This window comes from Oncorhynchus nerka, linkage group LG13 (assembly GCF_034236695.1).
Source record: "Oncorhynchus nerka isolate Pitt River linkage group LG13, Oner_Uvic_2.0, whole genome shotgun sequence".
Taxonomy (NCBI): Eukaryota; Metazoa; Chordata; class Actinopteri; order Salmoniformes; family Salmonidae; genus Oncorhynchus; species Oncorhynchus nerka.
In genome coordinates this window covers 67,859,007-67,882,463 of record NC_088408.1, presented here as the reverse complement: position 1 = coordinate 67,882,463, position 23,457 = coordinate 67,859,007, and the positions used below count along the sequence as shown (strand labels likewise).

The 23,457-nt window shown below is 41.6% G+C and overlaps 1 protein-coding gene across 1 annotated transcript in view; it reads right to left on the bottom strand.

Moving 5' to 3' along the window:
• Positions 1–8,760: 8,760 nt before the first annotated feature.
• LOC115139965 (RIMS-binding protein 2-like) overlaps positions 8,761–23,457 on the bottom strand; it is a 54,471-nt gene continuing 39,774 nt past the window's right edge. Inside the window, 11 exon segments of the mRNA XM_065026616.1 lie at positions 8,761–11,767; positions 14,442–14,585; positions 14,811–14,882; positions 15,387–15,410; positions 15,980–16,083; positions 16,433–16,495; positions 16,709–16,877; positions 17,477–17,652; positions 19,016–19,129; positions 19,669–19,789; positions 20,997–21,737. Of these exon segments, the coding sequence (XP_064882688.1) occupies positions 11,573–11,767; positions 14,442–14,585; positions 14,811–14,882; positions 15,387–15,410; positions 15,980–16,083; positions 16,433–16,495; positions 16,709–16,877; positions 17,477–17,652; positions 19,016–19,129; positions 19,669–19,789; positions 20,997–21,737 (1,923 nt within the window). The 3' untranslated portion in view covers positions 8,761–11,572.

Sequence of the window (23,457 nt, the reverse complement as noted above, 5' to 3'; positions counted from 1 at the left end):
AGCTACTCTTCCTGGGGTCCAGCAAAATTAAGGCAGTTATACATTTTAAAAACATGACGATACATTCATAACAGATTAAGTATGTGCACTCAGACCTCTTCTGTACTACCACATATCTATAACACAGAATCCATGTGTACATGTGTGAGTGCATATGTTATCATGTGTTTTTTATGCATGTGTCTATGTTTGTGTTGATTCACAGTCCCCGCTGTTCCATAAGGTGTATTTTTATCTGGTTTCTTTGAATCAAATTTTACTGCTGGCATGAGTTACTTGATGGGGAATTGAGTTCCATGTAGTCATGGCTCTATGTAGTACTGTGTGCCTCCCATAGTCTGTTCTGGACTTGGGGACTGTGAGGAGATCTCTGGTGGCATCTCTTGCATGGGTGTCCGAGCTGTGTGCCAGTAGTTTAAACAGACAGCTCGGTGCATTCAACATGTCAGTACCTCTCACAAATACAAGTAGTGATGAAGTCAATCTCTCCTCCACTTTGAGCCATGCATATTATTAATGCTAGCTCTGTGTACATCCAAGGGCCAGCTGTGCTGCCCTGTTCTGAGCCAATTGCAATTTTCCTAAGTCCCTCTTTGTGGCACCTGACCACACGACTGAACAGTAGTCCAGGTGCGACAAAACTAGGGCCTGTATGACCTGCCTTGTTGATAGTGCTGTTAAGAATGCAGATCAGTGCTTTATTATAGACAGACTTCTATTATAGACATAATTGTCTATTAATATTTAGCTACATCCTAGCTACTGTTGTATCACTATGTTTTGACCATGACGGAGTTACTCTAAGCAGTTTAGTCTCCTCAACTTGCTCAATTTCCACATTATTCTGTCAGGACCCGGTTACGAACTCAGGTCTCCAGTGTGAGAAACAGTCACTTAGTAAACTGAGCCACTAATAGTTGGCAGAACCCAGAAGATGAGGCAGGACACAGCAGTACTAGAGACAGTGATTTAATAAAGAAAAAAGGAAAAGATCTTCAGGCAAAAATACAACGTCAAAAGTAATTCCAAGATAAAAAATGTATATACTCCAAGACACAAGGAAAATCCACAAAGTGGTAAGAACAGCAGGGAAAAAACAAACCTCAAAAGAATAATAATTTAAAAAACAAGAACAAAACCAGAGTACCTCAATAAAATCCAACTAGAGAAACAAAAGTTCACAGCATGCCCGGGTGCTAACATACAAACACAGAGCAAAGAACTGAGGAACACTAAGGGTTTAAATACATTAAAGGGAAATGAGGCACAGGTGAAACTAATAACTAGAACAAGGGAAAAACAAAAGAGTCAAAAAGCACAATGGGGGAATCTAGTGACCAAAACCTGAACAATCCTGTCCAAATCCTGACATTATTCATTACAAGATTTAGTTGAGGTTTAGGGTTTAGTGAATGATTTGTCCCAAATACAATGCTTTTAGTTTTTGAAATATTTAGGACCAACTTATTCCTTGCCACCCATTCTGAAACTAACTGCAGCTCTTTGTTAAGTGTTGCTATCATTTCAGTTGCTATGGTTGCTGACGTGTATCGTATTGAGTCATCCACATATGTAGACACACTGGCTTTACCCAAAGATTTTAAAAAATAAGGGCCCTAGACAGCTGCCCTGGGGAGTTCCTGATTCTTCCATTAAAGAACACCCTCTGTGTTATATTAGACAATTAACTCTTTATCCACAATATAGCAGGGGGTGTACGCTTTTATAGCGACAGATTATGATCGACAATGTCAAAAGCCGCACTGAAGTCTAACAAAACAGCCCACACAATCATTTTATCATCAATTTCTCTCAACCAATGATCAGTCATTTGTCGGTCGTTTGAATTAAACAACACCATGAACCAAGCTTGTGGGCACGCCCCATCTACTGTACCTAGCGGGGCGATACCTGCATTCACTATGAATGCTGGACTTTGTGGTTCACTGTGAGCAGACAAATACACAGGAATTTGAAACTAGTCCCATCTGGCCGGCCATCTGGTCCCATCTAGTTCGGCCGACTCGCACTATCTGGCCGGCCGACCAGTTCAATCTGGTATAGGGCCTCATTGGAGCTGCTACTGCTTCTCAATCGATTACGGCTTCACCCCCCTAATTATTGCCCTATTGCCCTACCTCTGTTGACCGATTGAGAAGCAGTAGCAGCTCCGACGCAGGAGTATGCGGAACATAGCTCGGAGCTAGCCCACAGCGCTGACGAAGAAACCAGAGCAGTGATGAGTTTCACTCTATTGGAATTCTGATAGTGTGGAGCCTACATGAGTTCCTGCAGTATTGCTAATATGATCATGATTGTGCCAGCTCACTGTTTCTGATATCCCACCACCCCAGCCTCCATCTGTCTGGGTTCTGTGTTTCTTCCAACAGGGGATTTGATATAGCATATCATGCTCATTGCCTGTCGTTATAGTATCATCTTCATAAGATGTTTGGCTCTGGCAGTGAGTTACCCTGAAGGAGCAGAGCCCTAACGCCAAGACTATGCATTGTTATATTCTGTAATAAATGGTTAAACGTACACATGGTGTTTCCTTTCTGTACTCAATTTGTTGACTATTACAGCTTTCCTATTGATCTTATTGCAAGTGTACCACACAAAATGCTGTTTGATTACATATTATTATTACAACATTTTATGGTTCTGAAAACATAGATTGCATTAACAGGAGATTGGACCATTTCAAAGGTACAGTGCATTCTGTGGAAAAAGTTGTATTTTATCTAATTTAACCAGCACAGACCATGGAACTTGAGCAGAGAAATAACATGAATCTATTTAAAGTAGACATAGTAAAACAGTCATTCTGCATTTCATCTAGTTTCTCAGTATAGCTTGTGATTTATATAGAAATATCTCTTTGGTGATTTACCCCTCAACTACAGCAGAACCCTCTCTTTGGTGATTTACCCCTCAACTACAGCAGAACCCTCTCTTTGGTGATTTACCCCTCAACTACAGCAGAACCCTCTCTTTGGCCCTAAACAGTGCAGACAATAGTACGTCTTTTATTTAATCAATCATTTCAGTAAAATTCTAAATATAAATAAGCAGAAAAGTATGACAAACAATGGTGCATACAGATATCATGTATACTGAACAAAAATAGAAACACAACATGCAACAATTTCAATGATTTTACTGAGATACAGTTCATATAATATCTGTCAATTGAAGTAAAATCTATGGATATGACATGACTGGGCAGGGGCGTGTCCATGGGTGGGTCTGGGAGGGCATAGGCCAACCCACTTGGGAGCCAAGCCCAGCCACTGGGGAGCCAGGCCCAGCCAATCAGGAGCCAGGCCCAGCCAATCAGTTCTTCCCAATGAAATAGCTTTAGTGCAGACAGATTGCATGCTCCCTCACAACTTGAGACATCTGTGTTGTGTGAAAAAACTGGACAAATTTAGAGTGGCCTTTTGTTGTCCCCAGCACAAGTTGCACCTGTGTAATGATCATGCTGTTTAATCGGCTTCTTGATATGCCATACCTGTCAGGTGGATGGATTATCGTGGCAAAGGAGAACACTAACAGGGATGTAAACAAATTTGTGCACGGAATTTGAGAGAAATAAGCTTTTTGTGCATATGGACATTTCTGGGATCTTTTATTTCAGCTGAAACATGGGACCAACACTTTACACATTGCATTTATATTTTTGTTCAGTGTAAATCTAAGACGATTGTTGTCAAATACGTGCCTAAACACAGTCCGGGCCCTATCATGCAGTGGTGGGAAAAGTACTAAATTGTCATACTGAGTAAAAGTAAAGATACCTTAATATAAAATTATTCAAGTAAAAGTGAAAGTCAACCAGTGAAGTAGTACTTGAGCAAAAGTATTTGGTTTTAAATATACTTACAGTTGTAGTCGGAAGTTTACATACACTTAGGTTGGAGTCATTAAAACTAGTTTTTCAACCACTCCACAAATGTCTTGATAACAAACTATAGTTTTAGCAAGTCGGTTAGGACATCTACTTTGTGCATGACACAAGTCATTTTTCCAACAATTGTTTACAGACAGATTATTTCACTTAAAATGCACTGTATCACAATTCCAGTGGGTCAGAAGTTTACATACACTAAGTTAACTGTGCCTTTAAACAGCTTGGAAAATTCCAGAAAATTATGTCCTGGCTTTAGATGCTTCTGATAAGCTAATTGACATAATTTGAGTCAATTGGATGTGTACCTGATGTATTTCAAGGCCTACCTTCAAACTCAGTGCCTCTTTGCTTGACATCACGGGAAAATCAAAAGAAATCAGACAATTGCCATTGTAGACCTCCACAAGTCTGGTTCATCCTTGGGAGCAATTTCCAAACGCCTGAAGGTACCACGTTCATCTGTACAAACAATAGTGTGCAAGTATAAACACCATGGGACCACGCAGCCGTCATACCGCTCAGGAAGGAGACCCTGTCTGTCTCCTAGAGATGAACGTACTTTGGTGTGAAAATTGCGAATCAATCCCAAAACAACAGCAAAGGACCTTGTGAAGATCCTGGAGGAAACAGGTACAATAGTATCTATATCCACAGTAAAACGAGTCCTATATCGACATAACCTGAAAGGCCGCTCAGCAAGGAAGAAGCCACTGCTCCAAAAACGCCATAAAAATGCCAGACTACGGTTTGCAACTGCACATGGGGAAAAAGATCGTAATATTTGGAGAAATGTCCTCTGGTCTGATGGAACAAAGATAGAACTGTTTGGCCATAATGACCACCGTTACGTTTGGAGGAAAAAGGGGGATGCTTGGAACCCGAAGAATACCATCCCAAACGTGAAGCATGGGGGTGGCAGCATCATGTGGTGGGGGTGCTTTGCTGCAGGAGGGACTGGTGTACTTCACAAAATAGATGGCATCATGAGTCAGGAAAATTATGTGGATATATTGAAGCAACATCTCAAGACATCAGTCAGGAAGTTAAAGCTTGGTCGCAAATGGGTCTTCCAAATGGACAATGACCCCAAGCGTACTTCCAAAGTTGTGGCAAAATGTCTTAAGGACAACAAAGTCAAGGTATTGGAGTGGCCATCACAAAGCCCTGACCTCAATCCTATAGAACATTTGTGGGCAGAACAGAAAAAGCTTGTGCGAGCAAGGAGGCCGACAAACCTGACACAGTTACACCAGCTCTGTCAGGAGGAATGGGCCAAAATCCACCCAACTTATTGTGGGAAGCTTGTGGAATGCTACCTGAAATGTTTGACCCAAGTTAAACAATTTAAAGGCAATGCTACCAAATACTAATTGAGTGTATGTAAACTTCTGACCCACTGGGAATGTGATGAAAGAAAAAAAAGCTGAAATAAATCATTCTCTCCACTATTATTCTGACATTTCACATTCTTAAAATAAAATGGTGATCCTAACTGACCTAATACAGGGAATTTACACTAGGATTAAATGTCGGGAATTGTGAAAAACTAAGTTGACATGTATTTGGTAAAGGTGCATGTAAACTTCAACTGTATTTATAAAGTTCTGTATCTGTTGTCACTCTGCCTACAAGTGTACAATCAGTCAGCAATACAATCTGTTTGCATTTTTATTTTATTTTTAATCACACTAAAAGCAACAGCAGGGTATTCTTTTTGTACATTTCATCATATTTACTGTACATTTTTTAAATGTACATTTCTCTTATATAAAACATTATCAGATAAAATAGCAACATTGCATTATTCTACCTCCATGTGTTCTGGTGTGTGTTTGTTTTGAGATTTGACTTGACCTCTTGTAACATTCCGACTCTTCTCCTCCACTCTGCTGTTCTCGGGCGAGTTCAGCAGGATGCAACGTTTAAAAACATATGTTTTAAAACATTTGGTGTGGCTGCCTTGTCTTTATGGTCCTGGCCTTTGGAACCAACCAAGGTTTGGCCACACCTACTCATTCCAGGGTTTTTCTTTATTTTCTACCTTTTTCTACATTGTAGAATAATAGTCAAGACATCAAAACTATGAAATAACACATATGGAATCATGTAGTAACCAAAAAAGTGTGCAAAGCTGTCATCAAGGCAAAGGGTGACCACTTTGAAGAATCTAAAATATATTTTCATTTGTTGAACACTTTTTTGGTCACTACATGATTCCATATCTGTTATTTCATAGTTTTGATGCCTTCACTATTATCAAGGGTTTTTCTTTATTATTATTTTTACATACAGTACCAGGCAAAGGTTTGGCCATACCTACCTGTTGGAACAGCCTGCTGGTGCAGCTGAGGGCGTCAGAGACCATAGACATTTTTAAGAGAGAGCTCAAGACAACTTTATAGCCAGGCTTTTACATAGGGTGATGTTATTGTGCTATTTTATCAATCGGATATTGTTTATTTGCTTTATAAAATTGTGTTTATCTTATTTATTTTAATTCCATCAGTCTCACTGGTTTCACTGTTTTTTATTGCCCTATTATTATTTTAATGTTTAGTTTCATTTTAATATCTATCTTATATTTGTCCATTTTATTTATTATTTGAATTTTTGATTGAAGAACTTTGAAATGCAAACTTGCAAGAAGTGTGCTCTATAAACATGCCGTACTTTAGAACAAACATGTATTTCTTATCCTTAGAAGTCCTTCCTCTTCCTTATTAAACAGGAGCATCATCATTATCAGGAACCTGCTTCCTGGTTGCTGTTGGATGACTTTCCTCTTACTTAGCTCGTCCATTGGAAAGCACCTGGTTTGAAAAAAAATACTTAAGTGTGCAACAATTGAAATGTCTCTGCAATGTTGAAAATCCAACTAAAAGGTAAATATCATGCTACTTTAGAAGAAATAGGAAACTATTTCTGAAAAGTGCAAGGGTGTCAATATATTTGTCTCGCACTGTAAGGTCACGATATCAGGATGGTCGGACCTGGCTAGTTTGTTGCAACATCAAGCAGACTCTAATCGTCACTTTGGCATGCGAGTCCCAATTTTATAGCCATCGCAGTCCTCTGCATCAATTACTTCCTTGTATTAATTGTTTTCACTTTTAATTGGAAAATGAATAAACTTATAAATGTAAACATACACCATGTTTTCTCTTCTGCAAATTCAAACATTGGTAGTAGAATGGCCAGACTGAAGAGCTCAGTGACTTTCAACGTGGCACCGTCATAGAATGTCACCTTTCCACCAAGTCAGTTCATCAAATTTCTGCCCTGCTAGAGCAGCCCCGGTCAACTTTAAGTGCTGATATTGTGAAGTTGTCACGCCCTGGCCATAGAAAGGCTTTTATTCTCTATATTGGTTAGGCCAGGATGTGACTAGGGTGGCATTCTATGTTCATTTTCTATGTTTTGTATTTCTTTGTTGTTTGGCCGGTGTGTTTCTCAATCAGAGGCAGCTGTCTATCGTTGTCTCTGATTGAGAACCATACTTAGGTAGATTTTTCCCACTGGGTTTTTGTGCGAAGTTGTTTTCTGTTTTTGTGTCTGCACCAGACAGAACTGTTTCGGTTATTGCTTTTGTAATTTTTGTATATAGTGTTCAGTGAATAAAAGTATGGACACGTACCACGCCGCACCTTGGTCCTCTCCTTCCAACAGCCGTTACAGAAGTGGAAACATCTAGGAGCAACAACAGCTCAGCCACGAAATGATATGCCACACAAGCTCACAGAACGGGACCGCCAAGTGCTGAAGTACAAAGTGTGTAAAAATCTGTCCTCGGTAGCAACACTCACTAACAAGTACCACATTTCCTCTGGAAGCAACATCAGCACAATAATTGTTAGTTGGGAGTTTCATGAAATGGGTTTCCATGGCCGAGCAGCCACACAGAAGACCAAGATCACCATGCACAATGCCAAGCATCGGCTGGAGTGGTGTAAAGCTTGCCGATATTGGACTCTAGAGCAGTGGAAAAGCGTTCTCTGGAGTGATGGCTCACTCTTCACCATCTGGCAGTCCGACAGACAAATCTGGGTTTGGCGGATGCCGGGAGAACGCTACCTGCCCCAATGCATAGTGCCAACTGTAAAGTTTGGCGGAGGAGGAATAATGGTCTGGAGCTGTTTTTCATGATTCGGGCTAGGCCCCTTCGTTCCAGTGAAGGGAAATCTTAAAGCTATCAAATAAATGACATTCTAGAAAATTATGTGCTTCCAACTTTGGTAACAGTTTGAGGAAGGTCCTTTCCTCTTTCAGCATGACAATGCCCTCATGCACAAAGCAAGGCCTATACTGAAATGGTTTGTAGAGATCGGTGTGGAATAACTTGACTGGCCTGCACAAAGCACTGACCTCAACCCCATTGAACACCAATGGAACACCAACTGTGAGCCAGGCCTTATCACCCAAAATCAATGCCTGACCTCACTAATGCTCTTGTGGCTGAATGGAAGCAAGTCCCCACAGCAATGTTCCAACATCTAGTGGAAAGCCTTCCCAGAAGACTGGAGGTTATAGCAGCAAAGGGGGGACCAACTCCATATTAATGCCCATGATTTTGGAATGAGATGTTCAACGAGCAGGTGTCCACATGCTTTTAGGCATGTAGTGTACAGGTTGGAACTGGTTCAGGGAACAAAACCAGAAAATAACAAACGTTTTCAAGGAATAGAAACAGAACCAGGAGCGAAAGTGATCCATACTGTTCCGGAACAGAACCGCTATTAGGAACCGGTTAATATCGTTACATTCAAGTCATTGTTTTCTAGTCCCACTCAAACATATGCTGTTGCACCATGGCATTTGGGAAATAAAACACGGCACAACCAGCATTACAAAATATCAAATTAGTTTTATAAAAAAAATTGCACATGCACACCCACACAATATTTTGTAACCCCCAATATAGGCTATTTCTTTTCATAAAGCTAGCACACAATTGCAGACTTTTAAAACATGGTTTTGAAGACACCATGGGGAAAGCTTTGCACAGTTTGATTATAAATTTTTATGTACAAAAAAGGCAGTCTGAAAATCAAGTATAAACATTTAAAAACAATTTACAAATGGACAAAGTACAAAAAGAGCAAGTCACTCAAACAATATGTATAGAAGCAATGACGGACAACTTATTATGGAAAAGATGTACATCTATTAACTGTAGATTGAAATGCCTATTTGGCTGAGAATTGTACAGAACGTTATACAGAATGCTTTTGATACATTCTTTTTTGGCAGTCTCAGTTCAAATCTCATGTAAGTAGTAGTTCAAAAACAAAACAGTGATGTAAATTGAATGGAAAGATGAAATGATTAACAAAATAGTGTAAGAGGTTCTTAACAGATGGAAAAAGGTTTAATTTCACATACAAACTGGACCAGAAAACGGCTGGACATCTGCATACTCAACATGGATAGTTTTGATAAATATAATACATTGGCTTTCAATTAATCATACATTCACTACTCTATGTGCTATTTGGGGGCTGACACAAATACAATACTTCTGGGCAAACAGAAAGAGCTCAGTTTCATAAATGAAATGGAGTTGGCTTCTGTGAACATGGAGTCAAATTAGTTGGAATTCTAAGGGTCATTATGGAGGTAGACTTGTCTTGTTGAAATCACAATTTCTATGTAACAAAAATAACTTAATATGACTTACATCCAATGAAGGTTATTCTATCAAACCTTGTGTCTGGGATAAGTCAAAAACAACATTCTCCTACTGCATAATGCAAGTTTGGAGTGTACTCTACAATTGTTTTTTTGTTTTAAACAAAATGGTAACCAACTGCACATTAATTCACACCATGCTTTGTTGTTGCACAGGAAGAATGCTGATTTAAACTTATCCTGGAAACAGTTTTGATTGAGCCGGCCTTCAATTGCATTTCCTTCTTGTCCATTGTCTTGTACACAAACCTATGTCAAAATGGGATTGTGAATGCAGAATGAACACATTGCAAGTACTGTATATAACATGAAGAACAAAATAAAAGTGCCTTGAATTTTTTGTGCCAAAATAGTGACAATGTACTGACAAAAAAAAACATTAAATTACACCTTTACATTTTCACCACACTTCCTTCTTTTTTTTTCTCTTTTTGTCATTTTAATGTGGACAAACATGAAGAGTGTAAAGTTGGGCGTTCTGAAGTTTCAAACAAGCTAATAATGCTCAGGTCCTCCAGAAAACATGACACTCTTACAAGTAATAAAATGCACATCACGAGCTTTGATAAACATCTTTTGCAAAAATATTTCATGTTTAGAAGTATGTATTGCAATGACATGAATGCATACAAGACATAAAAAATCTCCACTGACTGGACACAAACAATTGTGCATTTATAAGGCAAATACATGGAGGTTGGTTTCAACTAGGCATTTCATGACCATTCAACTACTTAAAAAATAAATAAAAAACTTTAAAGAAACCCTTTCCTATCTAATGTGCTTGTCCAGAGGTCTTTTGGTGTGTTTGAATAACTAATACTTGCTGTTAGGAATTGATACTTGCTTATCTGACTTCGGTCTTTCTGGAGATGTAGCATACTTGACCAGTGCACAGATCTCGACTTCAGGTCCTAGGTCGTGACTAGTCAAATGTGTACCTGGGCTTGAGTTGAACTGAGAACCAATCTGACAATTAGGTTTGTATGGAATATTCTGTATGGAGGTAAAGAAAACGAGGACATGCTTTTTACTACTAAAATTAATTTAGTACATTTTGCTCAGTGTAGATTCTGTCATCAAATGCACCGACATAGCATGCACATGTGCCTTGCTAACATGTTCTGATAGAAAAGGCCATCAGTTAGCATGTGCTTCAAATGTTGGGTGGGAATGATCATTCTGGATGTGCTTTCAGGTAAAACATGCAAACCTCCCATACAGTTCCCATACAAGGACCTCAGCTGCCTGGCCATAAAACTGCTCTTTTCCTTGCCTCATTTGGGTACTACAACATGAAGTGTATGGTTAGGAAGGGCCACCAGTAGTAGTCTCATCAAGTATGATGTTGACTGGCCATTCTGAGCTCTATCGTTTGATCTCAGCCCTAAAGAGACTGGTTTAAACACCTCATATTCTGGGGGACATTGTAGTCTTCAGTCAAACACACACCTACGTACTATTGGCCAATTCAAGATTTTATCCCATCGCATTGCAGTCCTGTGCTTCAGATAGCAAAATATACATGACCAGAGAGGTTGGCTTATGACATTAAATGTCAAACTATGAGGTCCCTGGACCTTATTCAAAATACACACTGCAATTAAAAAATAAATGTTTTCTAGTAGACAACAACAGATGTGTAAGAGTACAGCATCTGACTGGTTATTAAATGCCATCAAACTCTTTAACCACTGGATTTCTTCCTTCTCACAGGACTGAACTTACAGTAATGGAAGTGTTTGAGATCTAGGGCTCTATTCAATCCGCATCAAGGAAATTCAGCTTTTCAGCGTGATTGAAATTTAAAGGCAATGTACCCGCTTTAGTGGAGACTGCATTCATGGTAAACACTGCTCAATCGGAAATGACCTTTACATTTCTATCACGGAATCTGTACCGCGTCAGCACTACAGATTGAATATAGAGCCCTCTATGATGTGGTTGGTAATATACTTCAAGTATATGAAGGGGTTATTTTACAGCGCCAAGTCTTTTCAATAGTTTCTTCCCTTTGGAGAGCAGTCCCTTTTTCTTTTTGGAGGACAAGTCGCGGGGGCCCCTGATGGGACTGCCAGGCCCCACGGGAGCAGGGCCAGTGCCGGGGATGTGTTGGTGCACTTTGGGGTTGGCAGCTCTTCTGGGCGGACTCGATTTTTCCAACGGAACCTAATGGAAGACCCGTAAGGGACAGTTCAGGGGGGTTAAAAAGCCAGCCCTCTTGCACCCCAGTCACTACTCCCTTCCACTCAGTCCATTCTGTCTCAGCAGGGCCACCATACCTTTGGCTTCATCAGTCTATCTCCCTTATAGTGCAGCCCAGTTCAACTTGTCAATGCTCGGATGTCGTCTCTTTAGTGTACTGAGGTGCTGTATACCCCCCCCCCCCCGCCATGTAGACACAGTCTGTCATCAAGCTGGTTTAAAAGATAAAGACTTCAATGCCAAAGAATATGTCCACATACTACTGCTCTCTTTACCAATAGCACTGAGATTCTCCAGAATGGCTATCAATGGCAAAGGCCATGCCTTTCACACAAAAACAAGAGATGCAATATTGTATTAACATTATGGGACAACACATGACAGCAGATTTTCTTTTTAAATATAAAGGGCATTCATATACAATTAGGTTACAGTAAACATCTAATATCTACATATTCCTTAATTGTAATCATGAGCTAAAAGGCTTCTTTTCAATTGCACTTAGGAAAGATGTAACCTTAAGATTCCATTAACATGAAACTGTAGTCTCTATCCTTAAGATCCCATTAACATGAGACTGTAGTCTCTAGCACAGTAGTATATGGCTGTAGTATATAACTACATATTATACGTTAAAAAATATGGTTAGAAAATCTCATTGATGCCACTTTCTATGAGAAAAACATGTTAATAGCTCTTTTTGCTATTTTGCATCATTCCTTATGTGAAAGAAAAAGTGCACCCCACTAACAACTTAACAAGGGCATTGTGGAGCGGACCACTATCTCGGGCATCTATGGGTAAAGAAATGCCAATTATAATTGTATCTGATTGATTGGATTGCCTGTCTGGCAGACATTTGATTCCCATTGACTTGTTTCGAGCAGTTTGAGTAGATTAAGTGTGGCAGGGTGCACTGCTTCAAGGAGAGAGGACGTTCTATCAGAATGTTAGCTATAGAGTCTGATTGAATGTTACCACTAGTACTACGGGGAGGCAACCTAGACGTGCAACAATGGCCTTTTAGCTTACCATGATTTACAGCAGGAGTCTTATCTTGAGAGACTGACATTGTAATGTACAACACCCAGAGAAACAACTGAAGATACCATGCTTCTTGTCTAATGCATTGGCTAGGGTGGTCGTCCTTAACTTGCTCAGTAGCTCAGTTGGTAGAGCATGGCATTGCAACACCAGGATAGTGGGTTTGATTCCCGGACCACACATACGTAAAATGTATGACACGCGTGACTAAGTTGCTTTGGATCAAAGAGTCTGCTAAATGGCATATATTATTCATAAGTTAACACAACAACCTGAATGCTTTTACAATAAACTCACGTCAAATATTAGCACGGACATCGCTGATAACTACTTTACTGAGGGAAAATGTACTTACTACGAGTGTGATATGTGGTTGTCTCAGCTAGCTATCTTAAGATGAATGCACTAATTGTAATTTGCTCTGGATAAGAGCATCTGCTAAATTACTCAAATGTAAACAAAAACGGTAAAATATGTCAACTGGGATCAAATGTGTCATCCTGGTGTGTTCCACAGTATTCTATCACTAATGTTCTGGTTAATAAAAAAAAAAAAAGAGAAATATTTACATCCATTCAAAATGAATGAACTGAAACATAAACTGGTATAATAAAGGTCATAAAAAGTGTGTGTGTGTGTTGCATACCGGAAACTAAGGGGAACCCATGTCATCTGCATTAGACGAGGGGAGCGTAACCTTGGTATCCTCAGTTGCTCACTTACGTGATGGAAACAGAGCCTCTAAGGTGTGAAATGAACACTCTTCTTCTGTTTTGCCAAGCGGGTGAGGAAAAGAAAAATGCAGTGATGGCATTTCAATAGTCTGCACTATGAGAATGACAAACTAGAACACCAGCCAAGAAACTTCAGATGAAACCTGCTGTTATTCAAACATTAACTTGCAATTATTTGTTAAACAAAGAATTATAGTCACATTATTTTACAGCTAGTATTATGATTACTTTCGAAATTATACTGTCAAAGAGCGACGTAACCTTCTTGATATCTTGCATGCTATTTTACAAGTAAGCAATATACAAAAACAAGGCTTCAGGAAGCAAATACAAAAGTCATACTGTACTAGACTTATTGTTCACTATAAAAAGGTTCAAGGGGAATTCATGCATCATAAAGAGAAAACATACGCTGCTACAGTCTAGATATTTCATCCTCCAGTACATCAAAAACTATTTCCTCTATTAGAGCCTATTTTAGATTAAACACAGGTAATACCCCTAAAGGATGTATCGCAATGCTAAATGTGCATGTGCAAAAACATTTAAAGTTACAATTGTCTTTTATTGTTTCCGTTTATTCTCTTTGAGAACGCTATATGAACATGTCCACATTTTAAAATCCTTCACAGCAGTCAACATTCAAAAATAAAAAGTACCTCCGTCAAGTATTAATAGTTTTCGTTATATTTCTGAGACATCAACAACGTTTACAGCATAATGCTCCGAAGTCTGACTTCCCATCATACGTTCAGAAATGAAACACAAGCACAGACGGGACACTAAAGGAGTAAGGAGGTTAAGGGAACGGAAAGGAGTAAATGGATGACAGAGGGCTAGTACTGCGAGAGAGCATGTACCCTTTTGGTCTTTATCAGCGCTGCAGCGTCCTGCGGGTATCGAGAATCTCTACATGGAGTGTCAGTGAGAAAAACCTCAACATCATCAGGCACTTCTTCTAGAAAGTTGGAGGGAACAAGACCTTTGTGTCCATTGAGCTCGCCCTGAGGGATCACAAACACACAGGGTGACTCGCAGAGAATGTACATCGGATTCCACAATATAGCGGACAAGACAAAAGGGATACAAAATGACAATTTGTAATTGTTTATCCTACGACGACGATTACCATCACTGTCATTTCCACTGGTGTTTATTTGCACAAAGCTGGTTGAAGACAATGTGCTCCTTAAATATCATTATGTGTAAGTCACATCTCACATACTTACATAATGAAACCCATCTTCATCAATTTCACCAAATACTGTTATGACGTCACCAGCGCAGAATGTCAGCTCAGCCTGTCAAAACAGTGAGATGTTCGAGTTTGACCTGCTTTCTCTACAACAAAGCAGCTTGAATCTGTTGAAGATTATCTCTACAACCCAACCACAATGGATATTGTTAGGATTGAATTTGTGTGAAATGCTGTACTTCCTATTCCAATCACTGAGAAGCATTGCAAATCTAGAAGTGTCAATGAAGTCTTGGCAGACTGTTGCAACTATCAAATGCATCAAGTGTTGGATGGTTGAAAACAGGATTGCAACACAGACAATAGGCATACCACACTACTATCTACTACCCACTCCTACAGGTCTCTCCAAAACACACAAACCAAACATAGGAGACTGCTCAACACACAGACCAACCCGAGGAAGGATGCCAGTGCAGGCTATGAGTGAGGGGCTGTGTTCATGAGAGGGGTATAACTGTAGCCTAATCCACCATGTGAAGACCACCTCTTCTGAACACTCCACCAACAGATACAGAGAAAACACAGAGCGGACGCTCCTCTCACTCACCTCATTCAGCCCGTCTCTCCCGTACTGTGTGGCCGTGCCAATAGAAAGGCGAGAGTGAGTGACACCAGGGGGAAGGGCCATAAGTACAACAGGAAAAGGTTAAGCTACTAATACATGGGGACTAAATGAATGGTACAGACTGGGAGTAAATCTAGGGAGTAAGTATGGCTGGTGTATTTGTGCAATGTTGGCAAGGCAAGCAGGTAAGTGGTTAGTAACAGGGTAGAACTACCTCTACACCTGACTCCATAACAGCAGGAATAGTCTTCAACAAGGATGGTCCTCCAAAAGCATCATACACACAGTACAGCATACAGTTGAATTATTCTGATGAGCTGTGAGACGTCTAATATAGGAAAAACTGAGGTGTGTATACAGGAAACACTGTGACCTGGACAAAATGTACTCCCGATCATATTCCTTTTTCTCAGTTTATAAAGAATGGACTGTCTATTTCTGTTTATAACATGTTATACAATCAAGGGCAGGGACAGAGGTATTGAGTCACATGCATCCTGATGGCATCTGGTCTGTAAATGGGGGTGGAGCCGTGGAGAAGAGGATACAAAGCTAGAGGTCTAGCAGTGCTGTACCTCCACATCCACGTTGGGGGAGCTCTCCCTGGGGTCGTAGTCATACAGGGCCACCATTCTACGTGTGGACGAGGGGTGCTGACGCCCACTCCGCCTGTTCCTCTCTAGACAATCAATAAGAATGATAAGTAACACACTAGAAATACTCACTGTACTACTCAGTTGTAAATTCCCACACTAAAATGACAGAATGTAATGCCGTATGATTAGGCATGAATGACTGTCTATTACCATGGCAAAGGCTGAATGAATGATTCCGTTTCAATGATACATGGTACATGATGGTGAAAGCCATAATGAACACCCCCACCACTTTACTGGAGACAAGCATGTTGGAGACTGACAGAAAATACCCATAATTCCCTACTCAAACACTCATAAGAAAAGTGAAGAAAGGGTGGAAGAAGAAAAGCGTGAAGGTGAAGGAAGAGTGCATCTAAAGAGAACACAGACCTCGCTTGGATTTTCGGGACCTGCGGTTTATTGAGCGGCCATCTTTGAAGCGGTCGCAGTTCACTTCACAGGAAAGCAGAGAGAGAAAAAAGAAAGAGGGAAACGATTGTAGAGACAGAGAAATTAGAGTACCATCAGCAAAAGACATAAGTGTAGAAGAAAAAAGTTAGAGAAAGAAGAGAAGAGAAAGGGAAGAGACAATCAACTGCAAAGTAGAGAGCGAAAGAGTAGCAGAGAAAAAAAAAACGGAAAGTGGGAGTCCAGGTGCTGCACTACCTAATTTCTCTACAGGAGTGTTGAGTGGGAGGAAGCCCTGTTTGAGTAGCTGGTCCATCATCTCATCATCCTCAGTCTGGATCTCTGACACCATGTTACAGGGGATCAGACCTGGACGGTCACGGATCTCTGCCCTGTAAAAACCATCCGTGTCCTTATCCCCAAACACCTGACCAGCACAGAGAACAATGTTAGCAGGGGGGGAGAGAAAGAGACTGCCACCACCATTACTGTTTTAATAGCAAATTCAAAGTGTAGATGCAGAATTATATCAAATTCTGGGCCTGTCCATTTCAGTGAAAGTTAATGACCATAATGCTGTAAGTCAGGGATCATCAACTTAGATTCAGCCATTTCTCTTCAGCAGATGGTTGGGGGGTCAGAACATAATAATTTGTAGACTGTTTGAATTGTAGACAAATTGAATGTAAGAAGCCCAAACAGATATATTTGACTAAAATATAATAATTTCAAACCTTGCTTGCTTTTGTATAAGATCACATATTATGCATGGGGATATGTGGGAACAGATTTCCTAAATTAGAATCACTTGGAGCTGATTCCCTGGTGTTTTTACAGTCTTCTATGTAAAAAAAAATAATATTTTTTTAATATTCTAAATTATATTTGGGGGCCAAATAAAACCACACGAATTTGGCCCGTGGGCCGCCAGTTGGTGAACCCTGCTGTAAGTCATCACTAGGCCCTGTTGTTGTTAGTCTGAGTGAAGCAGATAGGACTAAAGCACTGTGTGGATCAGGGAAATACCTTGATGATCTGCCCCTCTTTGAAGGGCAGCTCCTCGTCAGCAGCATCAGGGTTGGGGGACATGGACAGAGGGTCGTAGTCAAACAGGGCCACAAATATACGTGCCAGGTCCTCTGGCTCTGACTCTTCGTAGTATTCTGGCGACCGGCGCCCGCGGCCCTGCCCGCCGTACCCATCTGAAACATAGGAGAGGGCACTGCTGCTACTGCCAGCCCTGCTACTGCCAGCCCAGGACAGGCTGGGGAGCAGAGTAGAGTGGAGGGTAGGGGGACGAGAAGATGTCACTTTGTCAGAGCTGATAGACAGGGGAGAGGGCCATGAAATGTATGTGTGAAAAACAGCTTTAAAGGGGTTTGAAGAATGGTAATTCTACACTATTGTGTCCATTGCGAAGTTTATCATCCTCTCAAGGAACACCTGGCTCAAGTTTTTGTTTTATAAGACCCTAATTACAGAGCAAAATCTACAAATTTGAATTAAATGAGAATATGTTAGCAAGATACTTATTTTACAAAGTCTATGCTGTCTATAATTGACAGATAAGCACAGATTGGCAGTTTTTTCCCACACATCTCTGAATGCTGGTATGACAGACACCAAAACAACAAACAGAGTACCTTTATAACACTCACAGGTACAGTTAGACAGAGGTCAAGTAGGAGAGACGCCAGCACATGTCATGCCAAGCTATGGGATGCAGAGGTAACTAGATGACAATGCACAATAATGGAGGGAAACAGACTGACTGTTCATTGCTGTTTTACCGTCTCACAGAGCTCAACAGATGCATGCGTTCCACTCTTCAAAATGAGGAAGTATACTTCATTATCAATACAAGAGGTGTAAAACCATGCTCACATTAGAAATAAAGTATTAAGGTAAAGGGCAAATTAACATTCCCGAAAGAAATTAGAACATCAAATGCCATAGCAGAAACCTGACTCATCAGGAGCATATCAGGGACCGTGAGGGGGAAAGAATCCCCCTGATATTCAGTCACTCATGGATTTCCTGGCACGAACGAACCAAATGTTTCAATAGCACAATTCTGTGAACATTTCTGTTGAATGATGCTTTAATGATACAATACTAACGTTTGGTTTAGATGACAGCAGGTTCATCACTGTGCAATGGAGTGATACCAACAAGACACCAGTCCACTTACACATCCAATGGTTTTCCTTCTCACTGGACTGTAAACATCATCATGCAAAATCACAGAGTCAACAGGGGGAGGCTATACGCCCTGGGAGGAGGGCCAGAGAGGAGCAGAGGGAGGGTGTAAAGAAGGAAGGAGGGGTCTCAAAGGGAGGCCTGGAATTGAGGCTGAAGGCAGACATACAGGAAGGGGAGGGGACACTTATTATTCAGCTCCAGAAAAAGTGTACATCTGGTCTTCCCTGTCAGCCTAGTGTAAAATTCACACTCAAGCTTTAGACTACCATTCACCTCTAATATCAATTAGGGTTCGTAACACTGTCTTTTCTGTCACTTGCAAGGTTTATTCATTTCGTTCTAGAGAGAAGCTGGGCCACATACCATTATGATGCCATATCCTGTGCCGAGCTACACTGCCGTGATAGTAAACATCCTCCTTGCCAGGTGAGAGGTTCCCCTCACTCCCCTCACTGTTACTCTCCATCATGGTGATCTCTACAGACGATACCAATCAGATCACAGTGTTACTGTTAGCCCCCCCCTCACTGCTCTGGCCCACAGCTTGGCTGGACATGCTGCTGGGGGGGGGGGGGGGGTCAGGTGGTGGGATAAGGAAACAGGTTGTACTCTGGAGTTCTTCAACGTAAAACAGCAAAGCTTTGCACTGTGTGAGATAGAGGGAAGGATTAAAGCGGGTGAGCCCTCTAGGATCACAGTATATAGAGGCTATAGACCGACAACCACACATCTCTTCATTTTTTCTGTTAGAAGCACCAAGTAAACAGTAGCAGCCCCTCCCCCGACCTGCTTATGCCAAGTCAGAAAGACCATAAAGAGGTATGAAGATGGACTGAACTCCAGGTGTAGGGGAACACCACTACAGAGAACTACATGGTTGTTTAAGGTCATATGTCTATGGGAGAGATGTTCAGCTCAGCTCACATGAGTAAGGCAACACATGGGGAAAATAAATACACAACAACAGTCCCTGCAGAGGAGGACGGGGCATCTCGTCATGTGGTGACCGCACTAACCAATGGAAGGAACCATCATGGGACGTCGCTGTGGGGGGTTGCCGCCGTGGACCGGCCTCCTCCCTGAATGGTCCAGCCGGTCGCCATGGGAGCATCCATGGGAGGGGGAGTTCCCTATAATCTTTAGAGGGAGAGAAAATACAGCTTAGGTTCAAATAAACTGCCTTCCTCACAGAACGAACCAGCCATTCAAAAGGATCGCAAAACTATAAGAGCAAATGACGTCACTTCCATTTGTCCTTAAGGAGGCAAAATAAGAGTAATAAATAAACCCATAAAATAAAGAGAACAAACAAATACATAAACCATCAACAGAACCAAAGTAAATCAACCCCAGACACCACAACAGGATCAGATGTTTAGCTAAAGACCATTTGTTTTTTTTGTTCTGCTCATGTCTGTTCCTTGATGAGAAGAGGGAGTGAGCGAGTAGAGGAAAGAGAATAGAATGGAGAAAGGCATAGTTAGCTGAGCACAACCAGAATGACTTCAGCCTGGGGCTCAAACCAGAGAGAGAGACTGAGGCCCAAAGGCTTCTCATCCAGTTAGTCATACAGGATATATGGGACAGAGATGGGGGCAGGGGAATCGAGCAACAAGCTGACCACTGCTGTGTGTGGTATGGGAGTAGGTAGAGGACATTCTGCTGAATTTTTGGGGGGGAAAACATGAAGAGGGGAGTGTTCATTGTCTGCCAAGCACTAACATGATGCAGATGGACTGATGGCTAAATCAGCTAAAGGCTATGAGAGACTACCCTCGATGTAATCCCACTAGGAAAGGCTGGATTTGTCATAGGACTCCAGCCTTTACGAGCAATGAGAGCCAGGACATGCTGGAATTGAGATCCCCTGTGGAAGGTGGAGCAATCAGGGTAAAGTCAGAGGTGGGATAGGATGGACAAGATGTCTGTCAGAGCTGCATATCAACCCCACTGGCTGGTTGAGAGAGGAGGGCGGAGCAGAATAGGAATAGCGCATCCCCATGCAAACTATTACGGTTGAGCAGCCATTTTGTTTTAAAATGAATCTTTCTCCTCAGAGACATCAGACACAAAAAACTTTTTGAAATGGCCTTTAGGTAATCAAAAATGCTTCAATTAAAAACTCACTGAACGTTCTAAAAACGAGCAAACTACACACATGAAAAACTACAAATAAGAATCACCATGAACATGTACGAATAACTTGCCAGAATACTGCACAAAACAAAAATAAATCAAAGTAAAGGCGGGAGACCCATAGAGAGAAAAAACACCAAGAATAAAGGTATGGTTTTACTGCTTGCTGATGGAATATACAGCAGATAAGAGTCTGAGTCACACACACCAGCGGCTGGTCCGAGACCCTGTTGAGCCTGTTCACATAGCTGGCCCTAAGGTCCCTGTGATAGGCCCTGTCCAGCTCGTGGAGCCTGCCCTCGCTCAGGGCTCCGTGTCTGGGGCTTGGCTCCCGCGATGGCCTGTAGTGCACCTCCCTGTTCCTCAGGTCAGACAGGTGGCCCATCTTAGGGCTGTCACAGTAGTCCTTATCCATGCTGCACTGCCGTGTCAGCTGCTTCTTCCTGCCTGCAGCCAGAGCCCTTCGTTCTACCGGCCCCTCACAGTGGATGTAGCGGATATGGCCCCTCATGGGGCTGCCGTGGGGGTAACCCCTGTACCCCAAAGAGCCCTCCTCCTCGCTGCCACAGTCCAGGCCACTGTCAGGACTCTTGGTGAGCCGGCGCAGGCTGCGTTCCTCGAAAGCGTAGGCATAGCGGGGAGAGGAGTGCTGACGCTGCAGCAGGCGACGGTGGTTCTTGCTGGGGGAGAGGTGGTTGTGCTGATGGGGGTCCTGCTGGGAGATACGGGGGCCCCTTCGATGCATGCGGGGTGTACCAGGCCTGCCTCCGTCATCAAAGCGCAGGCGCTGATGATGATGACCCATCCCATTGACTCCGTCGGGCTCGTCCTCGGCCACCTCAGGGATGCTGTGGAGCCGTTTACGACGCAGGGACTTCTGTCTCACCACCTCCCTCTGTAGGTCCCAGCAGTCCCTCTCCTCTCCCAGGTCCTGACGCCTGTAATACTTCTGTATGACCAGAACGGTCCAGCCACAGAGCGGAGCGCAGAGTTGATTGGTTTGGATTGGCATTTGAATGAAGAGTTTTGTTTAAATTTCAGGAGTTTAGTTTTTGAAGGTGTTAGAACAGGCAGGAAACAACACAGTGTGTGAATAAAAAATAAAATGGGGAAAAAAGACAAAATAAGAACATAATTAGTTATTTGTGGCAGAATGGCCAGATGCAAGGCATGCAGTGTCATTCCGTGAGCTGGGGGAAATGGCATGCTCTGAACGGGAATCTGTGGGAGGAACCAAAGGCAGTGATAGACAGCCACACTGAGGATGGGTCTGGGAGAGGATTTCGGTAGCCAGGACAGATTCGTAAAGGGTGCAAAAAATCTGCCATATGAGAAATCCTCACAGAGAAATGAAACAGGTGACAAACTCACGAAACATATAAGTGAATGAACTAATGAAGAAAAGCCTTAAAACACATTGCACCAAGCACAGCCTGGGCTAGTGAATAAGAAATGTATATACTAACCAAGAGGAATAAGGCAGCAAACTGAGCAAAGCACTTGCATAAGCAAAATAAGACATGTTAAAAGTATCTTAGTCTGTTCTAACATTTTCAGACATGACCCAAGGTCTGTTCTTATGACAGATTTAGATTTTCCAATAATGACTATTTGCTAAATCTCAACTGTGCTTGCTTCTGCTTTTTGACCCTTATTGCATGCACTACTGCACAGAACTCTAATCCATTTGAAGAACATAATACACAAATACATACAGGACATTCATTTGATGCACAGACATGAGACATACTGATGGATGACATGATGAGGTACTGTCATATGAAACATAGGCAGATTCAGTATGGGCATATTGATACGAGACCTAAAAACACTGTTCTGTTGAGTGCTGTACAGTATACAGGGTTGGATTCATACACTGTAAAGCATCATATCTGGCTGATGTATCAACTGAAAGTCTACTCACAGCTGAAATATAAACATGTCTCTTTGGAAGCCTTTCATACATTGACACTGCAAATGAATACATCTGAACACGTTACTTTGTATTTACGATCCAATACAGTAGAAATGGCCTGTTTCACTACTAATAATGTCCCTCGGTAGATGTTGTTACACAATGACTGCTGGCTACACATCCACGTGTTCCTTCAACATATTCAATGGAGACAGGTACACACATCCACAAAGGTAACCATCTACACACCACAACAACAAACAACTTGACCACAAAAGGTAGAACATGAGATGAACACAACCAAAAGTGAATTATTCCATTTAAGTAGCCTAAACTCACTTAAATGAGATTCCCCTATGCATTCGATGTACCATGACGACCCTTCTGGCTGATGGTACAGTACATTTTACAAGGTAAATGTTTGGCCACTGACATACTCTGTTAAAACACAGAGTATTAACAGAGTATTCATGAACAATAATGACGTGGACATTCTTAAACTGTACACTAAAATGCAATACACATTGAGACAAAACAACATTCCATGTTTCGATCAATACCAAGCTCAGAAAGACAAGGCACATCGTGTTCACCTCTTCATACAGTACATGCTGGGTGTGTAGTACAGCCATTCACATGGGTAAGTTAAGACTTGGAAGATAAAGCTGATGCAGTGTTCTGTTCAGCTCAGACAAGGCTGGAGACCTCAGCAGGCAAAGCCCACAGCGGGCCTGCATGTAAAGCCTGACAGTGA